The 15348-nt window shown below is 57.7% G+C and overlaps 1 protein-coding gene across 13 annotated transcripts; it reads left to right on the top strand.

Moving 5' to 3' along the window:
• Positions 1 to 6330: 6330 nt before the first annotated feature.
• On the top strand, positions 6331 to 15348 carry CCDC9B (coiled-coil domain containing 9B). Of its 13 annotated transcripts, none has more exons than XM_059890809.1 (11): positions 6331 to 6467; positions 7263 to 7376; positions 7661 to 7759; positions 8331 to 8486; positions 8577 to 8702; positions 9358 to 9514; positions 9869 to 10147; positions 10540 to 10593; positions 10691 to 10790; positions 11365 to 11407; positions 11492 to 15348. In XM_059890809.1, the coding sequence occupies exons 1-11, from the start codon at positions 6456 to 6458 to the stop codon at positions 12053 to 12055; spliced, it is 1704 nt and encodes a 567-aa protein (XP_059746792.1). In that variant the 5' UTR covers positions 6331 to 6455; the 3' UTR covers positions 12056 to 15348. The 13 variants fall into 13 exon arrangements, 11 of the variants coding, with proteins under 11 accessions (XP_059746792.1, XP_024853733.1, XP_024853738.1 ...); XM_024997965.2 differs by having other exon boundaries at positions 9358 to 9557; positions 9869 to 9927; XR_009496181.1 differs by lacking the exon at positions 6331 to 6467 and having other exon boundaries at positions 6971 to 7376; positions 11492 to 12465; positions 13103 to 15348.

Below are 15348 nucleotides of genomic sequence, written 5' to 3'. Positions count from 1 at the left end.
GACCCAGGTTTGATCCCTGGGTCTGGAAGATTCCCTGGAGAAGAACATGCAACCCACCCTAGTAGTCTTGCTTGGAGAATTCCATGGACAGAGGAGCCTGGTAGCCTACAGTCCATGGGGTCGCAAAGAGTTGGACACGACTGAGTAACTAACACTTTTACTTTTCCACCTTCACCAAAATCATTTTACTGACCTTCCCCCACTTACTCTTTGGAACAGTTTCTCAGAGCTATCTGAGGTGCTGTCTCCCAGGCTGCAGCCTTCATTTTGCCCCTAATAAAACTGAACTTGCAACTCTTACGTTGTGCATCTTTTTAGTTGACAGATACTAAGTTCTCACCAAGTGCTTGGGTTTATTGCCTGGCAGAGAGAGGTGGCCCTTCCCTGCCAGAAAGGCACCAAATGGAGAATAAAGGCACTCAGGGGACAAGAAGAAACATTTCTGGGCTCAGGGAGAAGAGAAGCTGAGAGGCCAAGGGTGGCGGTCCTAGGGAGCATGTGAAGGCCAAAAGGCAGGATATCGGCCCTTTTTGTGACTCCCTAATCACTTTCAGCAGAGCCAGCAAGGCCCCTGCTCCTGGACTGTCCTATAGGGTGGAGAGGGAGACAGGAGAGCCAGGCACATTTGCAGGGTTTGGGGTGGGAGGGTGGACAAGTTTCCCATGGCAGGAGGGCACAGGTGGCTGGCTCTGGCTTGGGCTGGAGAGAGTGCCGTGGGGACCAGGCAGGTTTGGTGGGAGACCTCCACCTCACTACAGAGACCTCTGGGCAGGTCACTGACCCTGATCTCCAAAAAGTGAAAAACACCAGCACTGACTAATTCACAGATTTCAAAGCCTGATGAGATCAAATGACACAGTGTGTGTGAGGGCTTTGGCAGTGCTGGGTGTAAGTGCAAGGTGTTATTGTGATGATTGGTAGTATCAGCACTGATGACCCAGGTGTCTTCCTGGCCTCACTGTTCTTCCCCTTGCTCACACTGGGATCTTTCTTCAGGACACATCCCTACCTTTGGCCTCCAGCTTCACTCAGAATATTTCACTCACAGGCTCCTGAGAGGTTCCCTCCTTGCTCCAGCCACTTGCTGCAGCCTCCTTCCCCAGAAAGTGACCAAACAGCCAGGCTCACCTATGACCAAGGGAGCTCTGGACACAGGACTGTCAGTGCTGAGTTGGGTTCCATTCTAGGCAAACCTGGACAACAGGTCACCTACTGCCCTCCCACCCCCAGGCTGCTTTTTCTTCCCCGTGGTGACCAGGTTCTCTCTCACCCAGTCGCCCTCTCCCTCCTTGAAGCCTCCAGGCTGGGTGACACCACCCATGCCACGCCCCACCATTCCAAAGGCCCTGTCATCTTCTCAGTGGGACAGGCGGCCTGCTCTCCGAACTGTGCCAGATCTTTTCTCCATCCCTGGAGGGTGTGAACCCACCCACATCTCACCCCCCAGAGAGTCAGCCCTCTGTGGTGTCAAGGTGGGGAGAGCCTTCCAGCCTCTCTGCCTGCTGGGAGGAAGGAGCACCCGGGCATGTGCAGGCAAGCCCGCCTGCTCCCTACAGCCATGAGGGCCCCAGGCTCCAGTCCTTGACACTGTCTTGGCTGCCCTGCCCCATCTCTCACTGAATGCACGCACCCCACCCCCACCCCACCCCAGCCACACACTGATGTTCTGAGGTGCTTCTGCTCACTCTTCCCTGTAAAGTCCCCTGCCCTGCCTGGTGCAGACCCTTCCCTCCAGGATCTGGACTCAGCCTCCTCCCTGGCTTCCTAAACCGCTGCATGCACTCCTTGGCCCCCACTGTGAAACCTTCGGTGAGCCCCTCTGGACTCCTCTGCCCCCTTGGTCTACCCTTCAGTGACCTCCCCTTTAGGACTGCACCCTCCTAAGCTGGTGTTCCCTCACTGGTAAGAAGCCACTACCACTTCTCAGGCTGCATTTGTGCAACATTCTCACTGCCAGCCCCTTGCTGAGTCTTGCTCATCCCCCTGGAAGCTTATCTTCTGGAAAACTCCTCAGTTGGTCTGGGTCCCATGTCACCCTGGCCTCAGGCTAAGGCGGCCTGGTATCCTCAAACACCTCTGAGGTGGAGCCTGGATCTTCACTTTTTGTTCCCTGTGCTGAAGGGGGCCAGTGAAGTAGATCAGGAGTTCAGTCCATATCAGAGCTCTCCTCCCACTGCTGGTCTGGAGCTGGAAAGCTCAGGATACCCCAGCCCAGGGTGTGCCCTGGAGAGCAGAATGGAAGAGGGGTCCCTGGACCATCTTTCTGCCACCCGCTGCTTCAAAGGATTTCGGCTCCACCCTGCTCTGGCACCAACATTGCTGGGAGAAATATCAATAACCTCAGATATGCAGATGACACCACCCTTATGGTAGAAAGTGAAGAGGAACTAAAGAGCCTTTAGATGAGGGTGAAAGAGGAGAGTGAAAAAGCTGGCTTCAAACTCAACATTCAAAAACCTAAGATCATTGCTACTGTTCCCATCATTTCATAGCAAATAGATGGGAGAAAAATGCAAATAGTGACAGACTTTATTTCCTTGGGCTCCAAAATCACTGCGGACAGTGACTGCAGCCATGAAATTAAGGGACACTTGCTCCTTGGAAGAAAAGTTATGACAAACCTAGACAGCATGTTTAAAAGCAGAGACATGACTTTGCTGACAAAGGGCCATCTAGTCAAAGCTATAATTTTTCCAGTAGTCATGTATGGATATGAGAGTTGGACCATAAAGAAGGCTGATCACCAAAGAATGGATGCTTTTGAACTGCGATGTTGGAGAATACTTTCCAGATCCCTTGGACAGCAAGGAGATCAAACCAGTCAATCCTGAAGGAAATCAACCCTGAATATTCATTGGAAGGACTGATGCTGAAGCTGAAGCTCCAATACTTTGGCCACCTGATGAGAAGAGCCAACTCATTGGAAAGGACCCTGATGCTGGGAAAGATTGAAGGCAGGAGGAAAAGGGGGCGACAGAGGATGAGATGGTTGGAGGGCATCACCGACTCAATTGACATGAGTTTGGGCAAATTCCAGGAGATGGTAAAGGATAGGGAAGCCTAGTGTACTGCAGTTCATGGGGTCACAAAGAATCGGACACAACTGGACAACTAAACAGCAACAACAACAACTTCTCTGGCATGTGTGTTCTTGGAGCCATAGGGCCCCGACTGTCCCTGGCAGCTGGAGCCTGACAAGAGCTCATCCGTCTGCCCTTACATCACGCACTCTGAGTCCTCCTTACCCAGGGCCAGGCCTGGCCTGAGCTGAGAGGCCTAAACTAAAGCCCTAGTCAGTAGGAATTGTAACAGCAGTTTCTTGATCCAAGAAGGTGCTGGAGGTGAGTAGTTATGGCTACAGGCCCAGTTGGCAGGCTGCCTGAGAGGGTGGTGAACCAGCCACAGAAGAAACATGACCTAGACCTGTGGTTGAGGTATTGGGACAATGGGCCTGTTCCTGGGCAAAGAAAGGGAGGGCACAGCATGAAGTGTCAACAGAAACAGTGTTGTTGTAGCAGCCAGGAAGAGTAATGGGCAGGAGGCAGATGTCTAGCTGCTGGTTTCTTCTGAGCCACAAACAGGCTGAACAGCCCAGGTAGTGGGTGCTACCTCTCTGGTCTCATCACCGATAAAATAGGGCTTCTACAGCCTGTGTGGCTTCTCTAGTTTGATGGAGCTGGGAGGTGGGGTTTTTCAGACTTGCTGGAGAGGAGCTGGCGGCAGAAGCGAGGAAAGAGCCATCCCCCACCTCTAACCAGGCTTTTTGAAGCCCTGCTGCCCCCTAGTGGTGACACAGACTAATAGCGGCGTGGTCCCCATCCCCTACACCGGGGACCATTATGCTGGTCACGCCCTACCTTCACCAGACAGGGAAAGGAAATGCACAGTTAGCGACGTTACCGGCCACCTCCTCCCTCAGCACTGCGAGTATTCTGGGTAGAGGGAACAGCAGCCCCAGTTGAAGCACAGGTACCCAGAGCCATGTGCGGGACAGCATGGGTTACTCACTCATGTATTCATTCTGCAAGCCCCCTCAGGAAGGCACTGTAGTTTTCAGGGACACTGTGCCAGGCCCTGGGGATTTAGAGGCCCTCGATACACCATTCCGGAGAAGGCAATGGCAACCCACTCCAGGACTCTTGCCTGGAAAATCCCATGGACGGAGGAGCCTGGTAGGCTGCAGTCCATGAGGTCACTAAGACTCAGAAACTACTGAACGACTTCACTTTCACTTTTCACTTTCATGCATTGGAGAAGGAAATGGCAACCCACTCCAGTGTTCTTGCCTGGAGAATCCCAGGGACGGGGGAGCCTGGTGGGCTGCCGTCTGTGGGGTCACACAGAGTCCGACACGACTGAAGTCACTTAGCAGCAGCAGCAGCAGCAACAGCAATACACCATTCCTGCCCTTAGAGAGCCTCTCTCCAGTAGGGAGCAGACAGGCACACCACAGACTCTGGAGAAGATAGGACAATGTGGGGTCTGCTCTGAGGCTGACATTGTGTGAGTAGCACTTGGGAAGCACATGGCCTGCAGCCGTGGGGCTGTCTGACTATTCGTCCATCCTGGTCACATGGGCCTTCAGGCTGCTAGATACAGAGGTCTTTGCCACGAGGTTAGGGGCGTCTTTTCCTGTAGGCCCTTCTAGAGATCTGGGTCGCCCACCCTGCAGAATGGCTGGATTTCTACCCAGCCTGCTGCTCCCCACTGCTGTCTGGCCCCCACCCTGGCTGGGAACGGGCGCAATGGGGAGAGCAGACCTCGTCTCCTCTATCTCCACTCCTCCTCCCCAGACCTGGGTTCCAAAGATCATGGAGAACATTGGGTCTCAGCTGCATCCTTCACTCCCAGGCTCTAAGGGCCTTCCAGCTCCAACCACAGGGCATGGGGCAAGTGACAGGAGGCCCGACTGCCACCCCACCAGGGCCCTGCTCCGGCTGTCAGAGACTAGACTGGAACTCAGTAGGCAGCACGTGGAGAGGGTAGGAGAAGAAGTGTGTGTGTGTGTGTGTGTGTGTGTGTGCGCGCGTGTATGTAGCCTGGGTGCGTCACTGTAGCTGGGAATGTAGAGGAGTCTGACTCAGTGGGAACATCCGGCATGAAAGGAAGAGAGAGCTCAGTGGCATTTCCAAGCAGGATGGAACTCTAGGGTGGCGGAGATCGGCTGCTGGGTCAGCGGTGCTGCTCCAAGGCCTGGCCTGGAAAGAGGCTCAGTGTGGTGCGCAGGGGTGGGCAGATAGGAAGGGGTGGTTCAAGGGGAGCACGGGTTGGCTCTCTGGCTGCCTGGGCTGGTCTGGGTAGGAAGGAGAGGGCAGCAGGGCTTTCTGCTTTGGAAACAGGAGGGGACAAGGTATCCACGGGATTAGGGAAATAGGCCCCGGTCAGTCAAGGCTGAGGGGGAATGCAGGAACCTCTGACCTGTCCTTCAGGGCCTGGAGATCGGGGACCTGTTACTACAGAACCAGACCCCAGGTGCTCCTGATACAGAGACCACCTCTCCCCCTGGCACCCCCAAACTCCTGGTCTCAGAGGCACTAGGGGTGCCAGGCAAGCTGCTGTCCAGGGCAGAGACAGCAGCCTCGGGTGTACCAGCAAGATCTGGGGGGAGAATTTCCCAGAAAAGGCTGCTTCCAGTCTCAGGGTCAGAGAGGCTGAGAGGGCCAGCCCTGGGGAGCAAGGCCAGGAAGGGCTCCCAGGTAGGAGCCAAGGGGGAAGGCTGTTGGCCAGGCCTGAGCTGTGGCGGCACGGGCCCTGAGGGAGGCGCCCCACACCAAGGGGTGACCTGGACAGTTGAGTGTCCCAGGAGCAAGTGTACTTGAAAGTACAGGGAAGACAACGCTGAACCCAAAGGAATGAATGACTAACGGTGTTATTTTAGGTATGCAGTAGTACTTGATGGCCTAGGGGAGGTGAACTCCTTGATCTCTTCGCATTACTTAAACCAGAACTGATGAGGAGAGTGAGGGGCCAGGGGACGCTCATTTGAGTGGAGGCTTTTGGACCAGGGAGGGCAACAGGCTGGACTATAGGCCTCTCTTTACTAATGGGAGGGACAGAGACCTACTCGGCTGCCCATCTGTCTGCAGGCAGGCCCAAGTTGGGGTCCTAGTGAAGCATAGGGCCCCCTGTGTGGGCTCGCCCCGCCAGGCAGAAGTCCCTGCCAGTCTGTCTGGGGACATGGGGCAGGGCAGGGAGAGGTGCTGGGCAGGGCCAGCTGGCTGCCGGTGCCCTGGTCCTCGCCCTCTGAGAGTGGATGGTGGGGGCGGTGGCCGCGGCGTTCCTGGCTGGGAGCCCAGAGGAGTCTTTTGTAATCACAACATGATCTCGTGTGCTGAGCAGCGAAGCCGGCAGGGAGAGGCCGACGGAGGGAGGCCCGGCTCCGGTGGCTCCGGCTTCCCTCCCGCTCTAGCTCCCCCCAGGACTGCTCTGGAATTCTCTCCGTGCCCGCTGTTGCCATGCACTCAGCTGTGAGTGGCACCTTGCCTTTGGCGGGGGGCTTCTTGGGGCTGGGACGCCAGGCGGCCACATTCTGAGGGCAGCCGGGGACAGCTGGGCCCAGGAGGAAGAGGGCTGTGCCTAGGCGGGAGGGGAGGGCGCTGGGCAGGGGTGTGGGCCACGACGGAGTCCCTGCAGCCAGATAAGGAGGGTCCCAGGGATCACAGTGTGCCCAGGGGTCTCCTCGGCGGGGCCCACCCACGGAGCTGACTCTTGCCAGCAGCTCTTGCTCTCGGCCTGGAAAGGCTGGGCCTGTGGGAGCGGCTCTTTCCCACAGGCTGGGCGCAGGCCTGAGAAGTGGGGTCCATGGCCTGGGAGCCCAGCACAGAGCAGGGGCCTCTCTTTTCACTGTGGTTCTCGGCCTGGGAGCCCAACAGCTCCCCCCTCGACCTCCTGAATCCCCTGGCAACTTCCCAGTCACGGCAGGTTCCGCTGCCAGAGCCATTTATAACTCCCATTCCGGGCTCTGCTCCGCAGCTGAGCTCCCTGGAGAGCCGGGGGGAGGGGCAGCCACTGCTGGGAGCTGTGGGCCTGGGCATGAAGCTCTGACCTGAGCCCCCAGAGAGGACGCAGGGAGATGGCAAGACGGGCCTAGCAGGGTGGGGGCTTACGGCCTTCCATGGGCCGACTCCCCACGCGACCCTAGCTCTGGGTCTGGGGCTGTTCCTTGGGTGGTAAGAATAGGGTAGAATGGGCGGATGTAGAAGTTGAGGAACTGGTAAGGGATGGGCCCAGCAGTCAGGAGCTTGGGCCCCTGCCCTCCACAGGGGCCTCATGGGGCTGAGTCCCCGATGAGCAGGCAGGAGGAGAAGGACGCAGAGCTGGACCGGAGAATAGTCGCCCTTCGCAAGAAGAACCAGGCCCTGCTGCGCAGGTACCAGGTGAGTGGGCTGTGCCAGGCGGGAGGACCGACCGGGCTGGCACTCCTGGGCTGGCCTGCAGACTCCGGCACGGTGGTCTCTCCCGTGCCGGCTTGGGTCTGGGACCAGGGTGAGGGTGGGTGTGTTCCATCTCAGAGGCTCTGCAGGGGTCTTGGGGACTCTGTGACGTGGTGCGCCTGCCCCCTGGTGTCCCACTGGTGTCTCTCTGTGTAGGCCTGTCAGCGTCTGTGTATCTGTGCCTCTGGGGGGCCGTGGCCTGTGCTGACCCCCGGGCCCTCCCACAGGAGATCCAGGAAGACCGACGGCAGGCAGAGCAGGGGGGCATGGCTGTGACCACGCCGGAGCTCCTTCGTCCTGATGGCCTCACTGTCACCGTCAGCCAGGTTCCTGGAGGAGGACCCACCTGGGAGACAGGGTGGGGTGGCAGGGAGGTGGCGGCCCAGCTTGTGCCGGGGGAGCACAGCTGCCCCTGCTCCTCTGCTTCTCCCACTTCTCTTCAGGGGCACACCTACCAACCTCATGCAGCCCAGGCCACTGCTGGCCCCCACCCCAAACAGCCACAGTTGGAAGGTGACCATGCCCTTTTCCAGCCCCAGAGCTCTGCACCTGTGCCCCCACGCACAGGCTGCCCCTAAACCCCAAGTCCCAGGGCACAGAGACGTTGGGGCTGAATGCCAGGAACAGCGTCTGAGAACAGAGCCTCGTTGTCTGAGTGCTTTGGATTTCCCAGCTCAGAGATGGGCCACTGTGGCGTCTTGGGCCCCTGGGTGGCCCCAGGCCTGGATAACCTAATGCCACTGGTATGTGAACGCCTCACAGAGGCAGCTCCTCAGTGGGCATTCCAGGGAGGGCCAGGGCTTGAACCCAGCCTGGGGAAGCACCCAAAGGACCCAACCCCCAACTTCTGCCCAGTGCTGCCCATGTGGTCTCACGGCATGGCACCTCATTCTGCAGGGGAAGCGGGTGGTCAGCCGGAACTGGGCAAGGAGTGCCCGTGGACCTGGAACAGCCAGTGAGATGCTTGAGGATGAGCAGGCAGAGGCCCACACTGGCACCTTCTGCTTAGGGGAGCGGGTGGATCTGGCTGTGACCATGGAAAACAAAGCTGAGGTGAGCAGGGTGGGTAGGGGAAGCCTATGAGCCAGGAAGCCTCCTCTTCTTCCCTGCCTGTGCCACACTGCCCATCCTCACCTCCTCCAGGCCAAGCGGATCGTAAGTGAGAAGCCCACCAGAGCACGGAACCAGGGAGCAGAAGGGTCACCTGGAGGGGGCTTGGGCCGGAGCCCCTCCATGCCGACGGCCATCAGCTCAGATTCTGTACGGAAGGTACCTTCCCAAGAAGGGATGGGGACATGAATGTGGTGGTCCCCATTTGGGGGAGGCATGGAAGCTGAGTCACATATGTCCCCATCTGGGAGGATGTGGCCCAGGCAGCACCGGCAAGAATTCCCACTCCTTCTTCCCTTCTCTGACCAGTCTTCACGTCGGGTGGGTCATGCAGAGACAGTGCAAGTGAGAGATGTGTCCCAGCCCCTAACCCCTCCTGGACCTCTGGTGGCAAGCTGGTGGGGTCTGGAGGTGGGTCTAGGGTGTGAGAGACTGGCCATGTGCCAGGTGTGACCTCTAGATGGCAGCAGTCCCTAGTCTTGGCTCTTGCTCCCAGCAGCTGGGTGTCTCTCCACCCTCGGCCTGACCACACACCCCAGCAACAACCCCGTGAATAGCACTATTATTATCCCCATTTCACAGATGAGGAAATGACCAACAGAGACGTCATCTTGCCCCAAAGACACAGCTAACCCTGGATGGAAACCATGCCTATGGCAAACAGGATTTAACCGACATGGAATGGATCTAATTTTGGGGTGGGGACGTCAAAACCTTCAGAGAGGAAGGGGTTAGCAGACTCTCTGGATCCCCATCCCAAACCCAGGGCTGTTTCTGCTTCCACCCTATGGTGCTTAGTGTCTTCTCCCTGCAGGGTGTCCGGGAGCCTGGGAGTCCAGCCCTGGTCCCAGGCCCAGCTCCCCGCCGGGCACTGGGGGGCCCCCTGGAGGTGAGCTGGGACTATGTCCAGTGGAAGCAGGAGCGGGAGCAGATCGACCAGGCCCGCCTGGCCCGGCACAGAGACGCACAGGGTGACTGGCGCCGCCCGTGGGACCTGGACAAGGCCAAGCCCACGTGGGTGGCAGGGCCCGGCAGCTGCTGGGTTGACATGCTGTGGGGCTGTGTCAGGCTAACTGTGGGCGCCTCTTGGAGGGCGGCTGGGACCCTTCCCAGGGTGGTGAGGATCTGCCTGGGCCCTCCGGTTGGGCCCTGGGCTAAGGGCTCTGTGCAGGCACTGGGTTTCCCATATTTCTTGGGCCCACCCTCTCCCTGCTGTCCTTAGGCCTGGGGCTAGGGTGGGGGAGGGGGTGTTGGCCCACCAGCAGCTCTGCAGCCTCTGTCCTTCCCGCCACCAGCCAGCCTGACTCCCTCTCTCTGCAATGCAGGCGACAGGGCTCCAGCAAGCCTCGGGAAGAGGGCCCAGCCAGGGTGGGCAGCACGAGGGGTGAGCCAAAACCCCACAACCCCACGCCTCCTGGAGTTTTTCACCCCTTGCTCCCTCTTTCTCTCTGTCCTCTGTCTCTTGGCTTACCACCTATTTTCAGAGCTGGAAAGAAGCATGAAAGAACATCTTCCTTCCTCTGCTCCCTATCAGAGGAGGCACCATGACCTTTCTTCGCATCCTCTAAACCTACAAGCCTTGTCCTGGGTTCTGCCCCCAGAAGGTCTGGAGAGAAGGCTCACTAGGAAGTCAGTACTGGGGTCGTTTTGAGGTGTTGGACCCTCCTGGGTGGCAGCTGCTCCTTGTCTAATATAGGGATAATTCCACTGCATCGCTGGCCCCTCATTTTACACATGAGGAAGCCAAGGCTGGAGAGGCTGCTCTGCTGGTCACCTAGCCAGAGTGGCAAAGCTAGCACAGGGGCCCAGCTCCCCTGATACTGCCCTAACCGCACCCCCCAACCCCAGCACCCAGGCCAGACATCTTTCTGGGAACCAGAACACTCACAACTGGACCAAGAGAAGGACTGACAACTTCCTGGTCCTGAAAGAGCTGATGTTGCTGCTTTGGCTCTTTTGTGATCCTACCCTTTCCCAATTTCCTCTTCCCCTTTAGGTCCCAGGAGTCAGCGAAAGCTACAGCCCCCACCACTGCCCCCTGAAGGCAAAGGTGAGTTGAGAGAGGAGGAGGATCAGGTCCCAGGAGCTGGTGAAGGAACCGGGCTGCCATGACCCTCTTCTCTCTTGATGTGTACCATCTCTTGCAGGCAGTGCTACTTGGGGTGGGCAACAGGGCAGACCCATGGTGGCGCTGGCCACACGCAGCAAGGCTCGAGGGACAGAGAGGCTGACTGGCAGGGCCCGCAGGTAACGTGAGACAGGGAGCAAAATCGGGGGAGGTTCTGGGCTCCTGGACTTTCTGGCCCTGCCTTACCTCTGGGAGGTCAGGCCGCCTGGCCCAGGTGCTTGCTCCAGCCCCCAGGGCCTCTGCCTCTTGGCTGACTGCTGCCTGGTGGCGGGTTAATGAGATGCTGGGAGAGGCCATCGGCAAAGGCAGCTGCAGCAAGAGCCTGGTGCCCTGGGAGGCCGGCGGTAATTACAGCAGTTCCTTTCCCCGGGGGAAGTCAGGCGCGCCTTTCCCAGGCAGCACAGGCTGGGACACGCCCATCGTCCCCACAGAACTCAAGGTGCTGCAGGCTTGGCCATAAACAGCAGCTGGGGACCCGCTATAGTGGGCAGTGTTCAGAGGAAATGGCTGGGTTTGGGGCGGAAGGTCAGGCTGGAAGGGAAACATCCTGGGGCCTCGTTGTGGCTCTGACTCTCCTCTGAGACCCCTGGGCTTTCGGTTCCCCCTGGGGGATGTGGGCTGCCGGCTATGGAGCAGGTGACATGAGGTGGGGTGGGTTGGGAGTGGGACCTGCCAAGTGCTGTGTTTCTGCAGGTGGGAAATGAAGGAAGACAGGCAGGAGCCAGAGAGCCAGGAGGTGGGTACTCGGACCTAGGATGGGGTGGGCTAGGGACATGAGCCCTAAATTCACCAACCAGTAGAGCCAACCTCTTGTTTTCAGGGAAGCCAAAGCACCAGAAAGACTCCGAATGAGAAGGAACATGAGCAGATTCAGAGCAGGATGGAGCCTGGAGGACCCACCAGTGCCCCGGGTGGCGGAACCACCCCCACCCCAGCATCGGAATCACCAGAGGGGCTGAAAGAGGAGTTGGGAGATTTGGCAGCCAGTCCAGCCAGTCCAGCCAGTCCGGGCTCTCCACCAAACTCAGACTTGGTTCCCCTCGATCTCTCCCTAGGAGGTGCCAGTAGCTCTGGGCCTCAGGAGAGCACGTGTATGCTCAGTTCAAAGCCTGGGGCCCAGGAGAGCGCTGTGTCCCGGCTGGAGGGCCAGGAGCAGCCCCTAGGGTCGACCGAGCCCCAGGCCGGGCCAGAAGCCCAGACTTGTTCCGGGCCTCCCAAAGGGGCAGAGCCCCTGGAGCCCAGAGAAGACAGGCCTGGCAAGGCTGGGGCCCAGCAGGGCCTGACACCTCGGAGCAGGGCCCCTAGAGGAGGCAGCCAAAGGGCGAGGGGTGCAGGAGGTGTGAGGAGCAGGACAGGGGGTCCTGGCCCTGCAGGAAGATGCTGAGAAAAGCTCATGGGAGCAGGGGACCAGGCTGGGGAGAGGAGGGGAGGCGCTGTCCAGAGTCTGCGCCATGGGTGTGTGGTGGCTGGTGGCTGTGGCGGCCTGGCTGAGCAGTTTGGCAAACTCTCCAGGGGAGTGAGACCGTGAAGGCCAGGAGCCAGCCCCCGCCCTCACAGGTGCCCCCTGTGCACGCATGTGCTCTCACCTGCAGGTACAGCCCCTGGTGCACGCCCACGCCACGCCTGGTCTGTGAGGCTGGTGAACTCTGTCCCAAGCCTGCTGCTGCCCAGGCCACAGGCTCCCTGCCATGACAAGAGGACGAGGCTTGGAAGCACTCAGCAGCTGGCTCACCTAGCACCCGTCACCCCCAGGGCCTGGCCACCCTCTCCAGCTGCTGGCTCCTGGCTCGTCAGGTACTGCCAGCTTGTCAACTGATGCCAGCCGCAGCAGCTGGCATGGCTAGCCCAGGCCTGGGGCCCTTTCCTACACTTTCCCCTGCCTTGCACCCATGTGACTCTCAGTCCCAGAATCACTGGATGACCATTGGGGGAACCTCACAATCACCTGGCTGCCTACTACCTTTCGGGAAAAGGAGGCTGAGGCCCAGAGGAAGGGAGGCCACAGCCGGCAGGGACGGAGCTGGGGACAGAAGAGCAGAGCTCAGGTCTCCTCTGTGAAAGGAAGGATCTCGAGAAAGTCTCTGAAGCAGGGTGGGGTGAAGAGGGGACAGATGGCTGTCTCTCCCCACAGCAGGGTTGGGGAGCTCATCTTCAGGGATCTCCTCCTCCACCCCCAGGTTAGACCTGAGTGCATCCTGAATGGGGGAGGGGGAGCCTGCCACCTGGGGTCGTTTTCTGCCATCTCCAACTTCCTCTTCCCACCACTTCCCTGCACTGTGTCATGCCAAAGCAAGGTCTCAGGAAGGGACTCAAGAGGCAGAGAAACAGCAACTCTAGCTAAGTACGACATCAGGACTCGTCTTTCCTACTTAGTCCCTGTTCCCCGCCCCCCACCCCAACCACTGAGACCCACGTCTGGTGAATTATCCAGACTCCGCACAAGCTGTGGCTTCCTCTCAATTCAACAAACATTTCCTGAGCACCCACTACCAGCAATGCAGCCGGTGGGCGATGGTAACTTTGCCAGCAAGAGGGAGGGAAGAAGCCTCGTCATCCGGCAGATCCAGGCTGCACAGCAGGAGCTGTTCTTGGCTGTAGGTGCCCGACAGGGGCTGAAGATGGTGGCAGGAGCCCAGAGGGAACCACCCCACCGCTGTGTGCAAAGGTGGGCACGCCTTTCTTTCTCATCGGGTGTCCCCTTTGCCCCCAAACCCCTGCTTGGATCTCCCCACATAGCCCGGCCGTGGCTGTTCCTCTCTGCTGATGGTCCCAGGCTTCACTGGCTTCTCAGGGTTCTCTCTGGAGTGTCCAGATCATCCCCAGCATTTCTCTCCACTGTGAAAAAGAGGTCTGAATTGTGGCTCAACTGTGAGGCCAGGCTTCCTCACTGGCTCTTGCTCCACGAGCCACCCCCTCTATTGAGGAGGAGGGTGGAGGGGATGACTTTTCAGCAGATCAGATTGTTTCGAGTAGTGCTTCTTACACATTAAGGTGCAGATGAATGCAGACTCTAACTCTGGGCTGGGCCTGGGAACCTGCATTTCTCATAGGCTCCAGGTGCTGCCTTTACTGCGGGTTCCTGGACCACACTTTGAGAGGAAGGATTTAGATTAGAATATATGGAGGGCTGAGGACAGAGACAGACTCTAGACTCTTAAGGGCTGGCTGCTGGCTCTACATGGGGTGGTGGCAGGCTGCCCCTGCCAGGTGGGAGCTTCCTGGTCTCAGAGTCGGGTGGGAAGCTGAGGCTTTGGGTTAGAGGCTTGAGAGCTGGTGGTGCCAACTTCCTGTAGTGGGGAGTGAGAAAGTTGATTGGGAATGGGGTGAGGTGAAGGTGGTTGGAAGAGGTGAGGATTAATCAGAGGAATTCCAGAAAGGCTTAGGAACATTCTGTGCATGTAGGGAGAAGACCCCTGTGAGATATGAAAAGGCAAGGGTGAAAAATTCCAAGCTTAAGTTTTCCTCTTGCCATTTGGTCACACATTTGTGACTTCAGAGCATGAAACTGGCCCTGGAACCCATGACTCCCAAGGACGGAGCTGGAGTAGAGCAGGTTCAAGCAGAGCCCTTGAATTCAGATGTCTCCCAAATTGTGAACCAGAATTTGGATTCTAAGAATTACAAACTTCCCCCAACTGCCAATGCTACCAACTATACAGATGTGCCTTCATTAAAGGGTATGTGCTAAGTCATGTTTTACTGTGGGCTGGAGATGTAGTTTGGGCAGAGGTCTGCTTGAGGCCTCATGACAAGACCTAAGTGGGAGAGGAAGCTGGGCTAAAGGGCTAAGGAAAAATGGGCTTCTCTCTTTCCGGGTGTTAGGAGAAAGGGATGTCATGGGAGTGAGTCAGGAGCAGTTGGAGAGAATGGAGTCTGGCATAGGATATCTTCATTATAGGAAGAACTGTAGCACAAGGCAAGTATCATTGAGTTTTCCTTAGAAAAGGGGAGCCCTCCTTCAGGAGCAATGAGCCAGCACTTCTGGTGGCCACAAACCCTGCTCCAGGATGAAACCAGCTAAGGGGCAGGAGGGAAGGGTAAACATCCCTCCACAAAGCTCGGGGCCATGGAAGGCTGCTCTGCTTCTTCCTGGATCCTTTGGTTAAAGGCCTGGCTGGGAGCCTTCTTGGATGTCCTTCTCCTCTCCAACCAACAGACAAAACTGCTTCTCAAAGGTGGGAAGTTCTTCATGGGACATGGCTTCAGGAGCCCAGGCACAGAGCTGGAGGAATTGATGAGAGTGCAGAGGGCAGTAGGGAGCCAGCAGGGACATGACAGCTTTACCCAAGGTCTCAAAACAAGGCAGAAGAGGTGGAAAGCATCTCTATCCTGGCGCCAATCACCTCACAGAGGGGAGCGGAGACCACACTGTGAGGGAAGTATTTGGGGGATGACAGGCAGTATGGTAGAGCGGAACAAACCCGGGCCTTGGAATCCAAGAGACTGAATCTGAATTCTAGGTCTGTCACCTGCTAGCTGGATGACTCTGGTCAATTTTAATGTCTAAAAGCCTCAGTTTTCTTGTTTGCAAAATGGAGCTAGTAATACCTATGTTGAAGGATTGTTAAGAAAATTAAAGGTGAAAATATGCAAAATACCCCTGGCACTCTATTGCCTGGCATGAAGAAGACACTCAGTACATGTTTGTTGAATAAATGAAGTAGTGATTTGGTGTGA

Source organism: Bos taurus, chromosome 10 (assembly GCF_002263795.3).
Source record: "Bos taurus isolate L1 Dominette 01449 registration number 42190680 breed Hereford chromosome 10, ARS-UCD2.0, whole genome shotgun sequence".
Lineage (NCBI taxonomy): Eukaryota > Metazoa > Chordata > Mammalia > Artiodactyla > Bovidae > Bos > Bos taurus.
The sequence above is the reverse complement of the archived record's forward strand: the minus strand, read 5'-3'. Positions and strand labels throughout refer to the sequence as shown.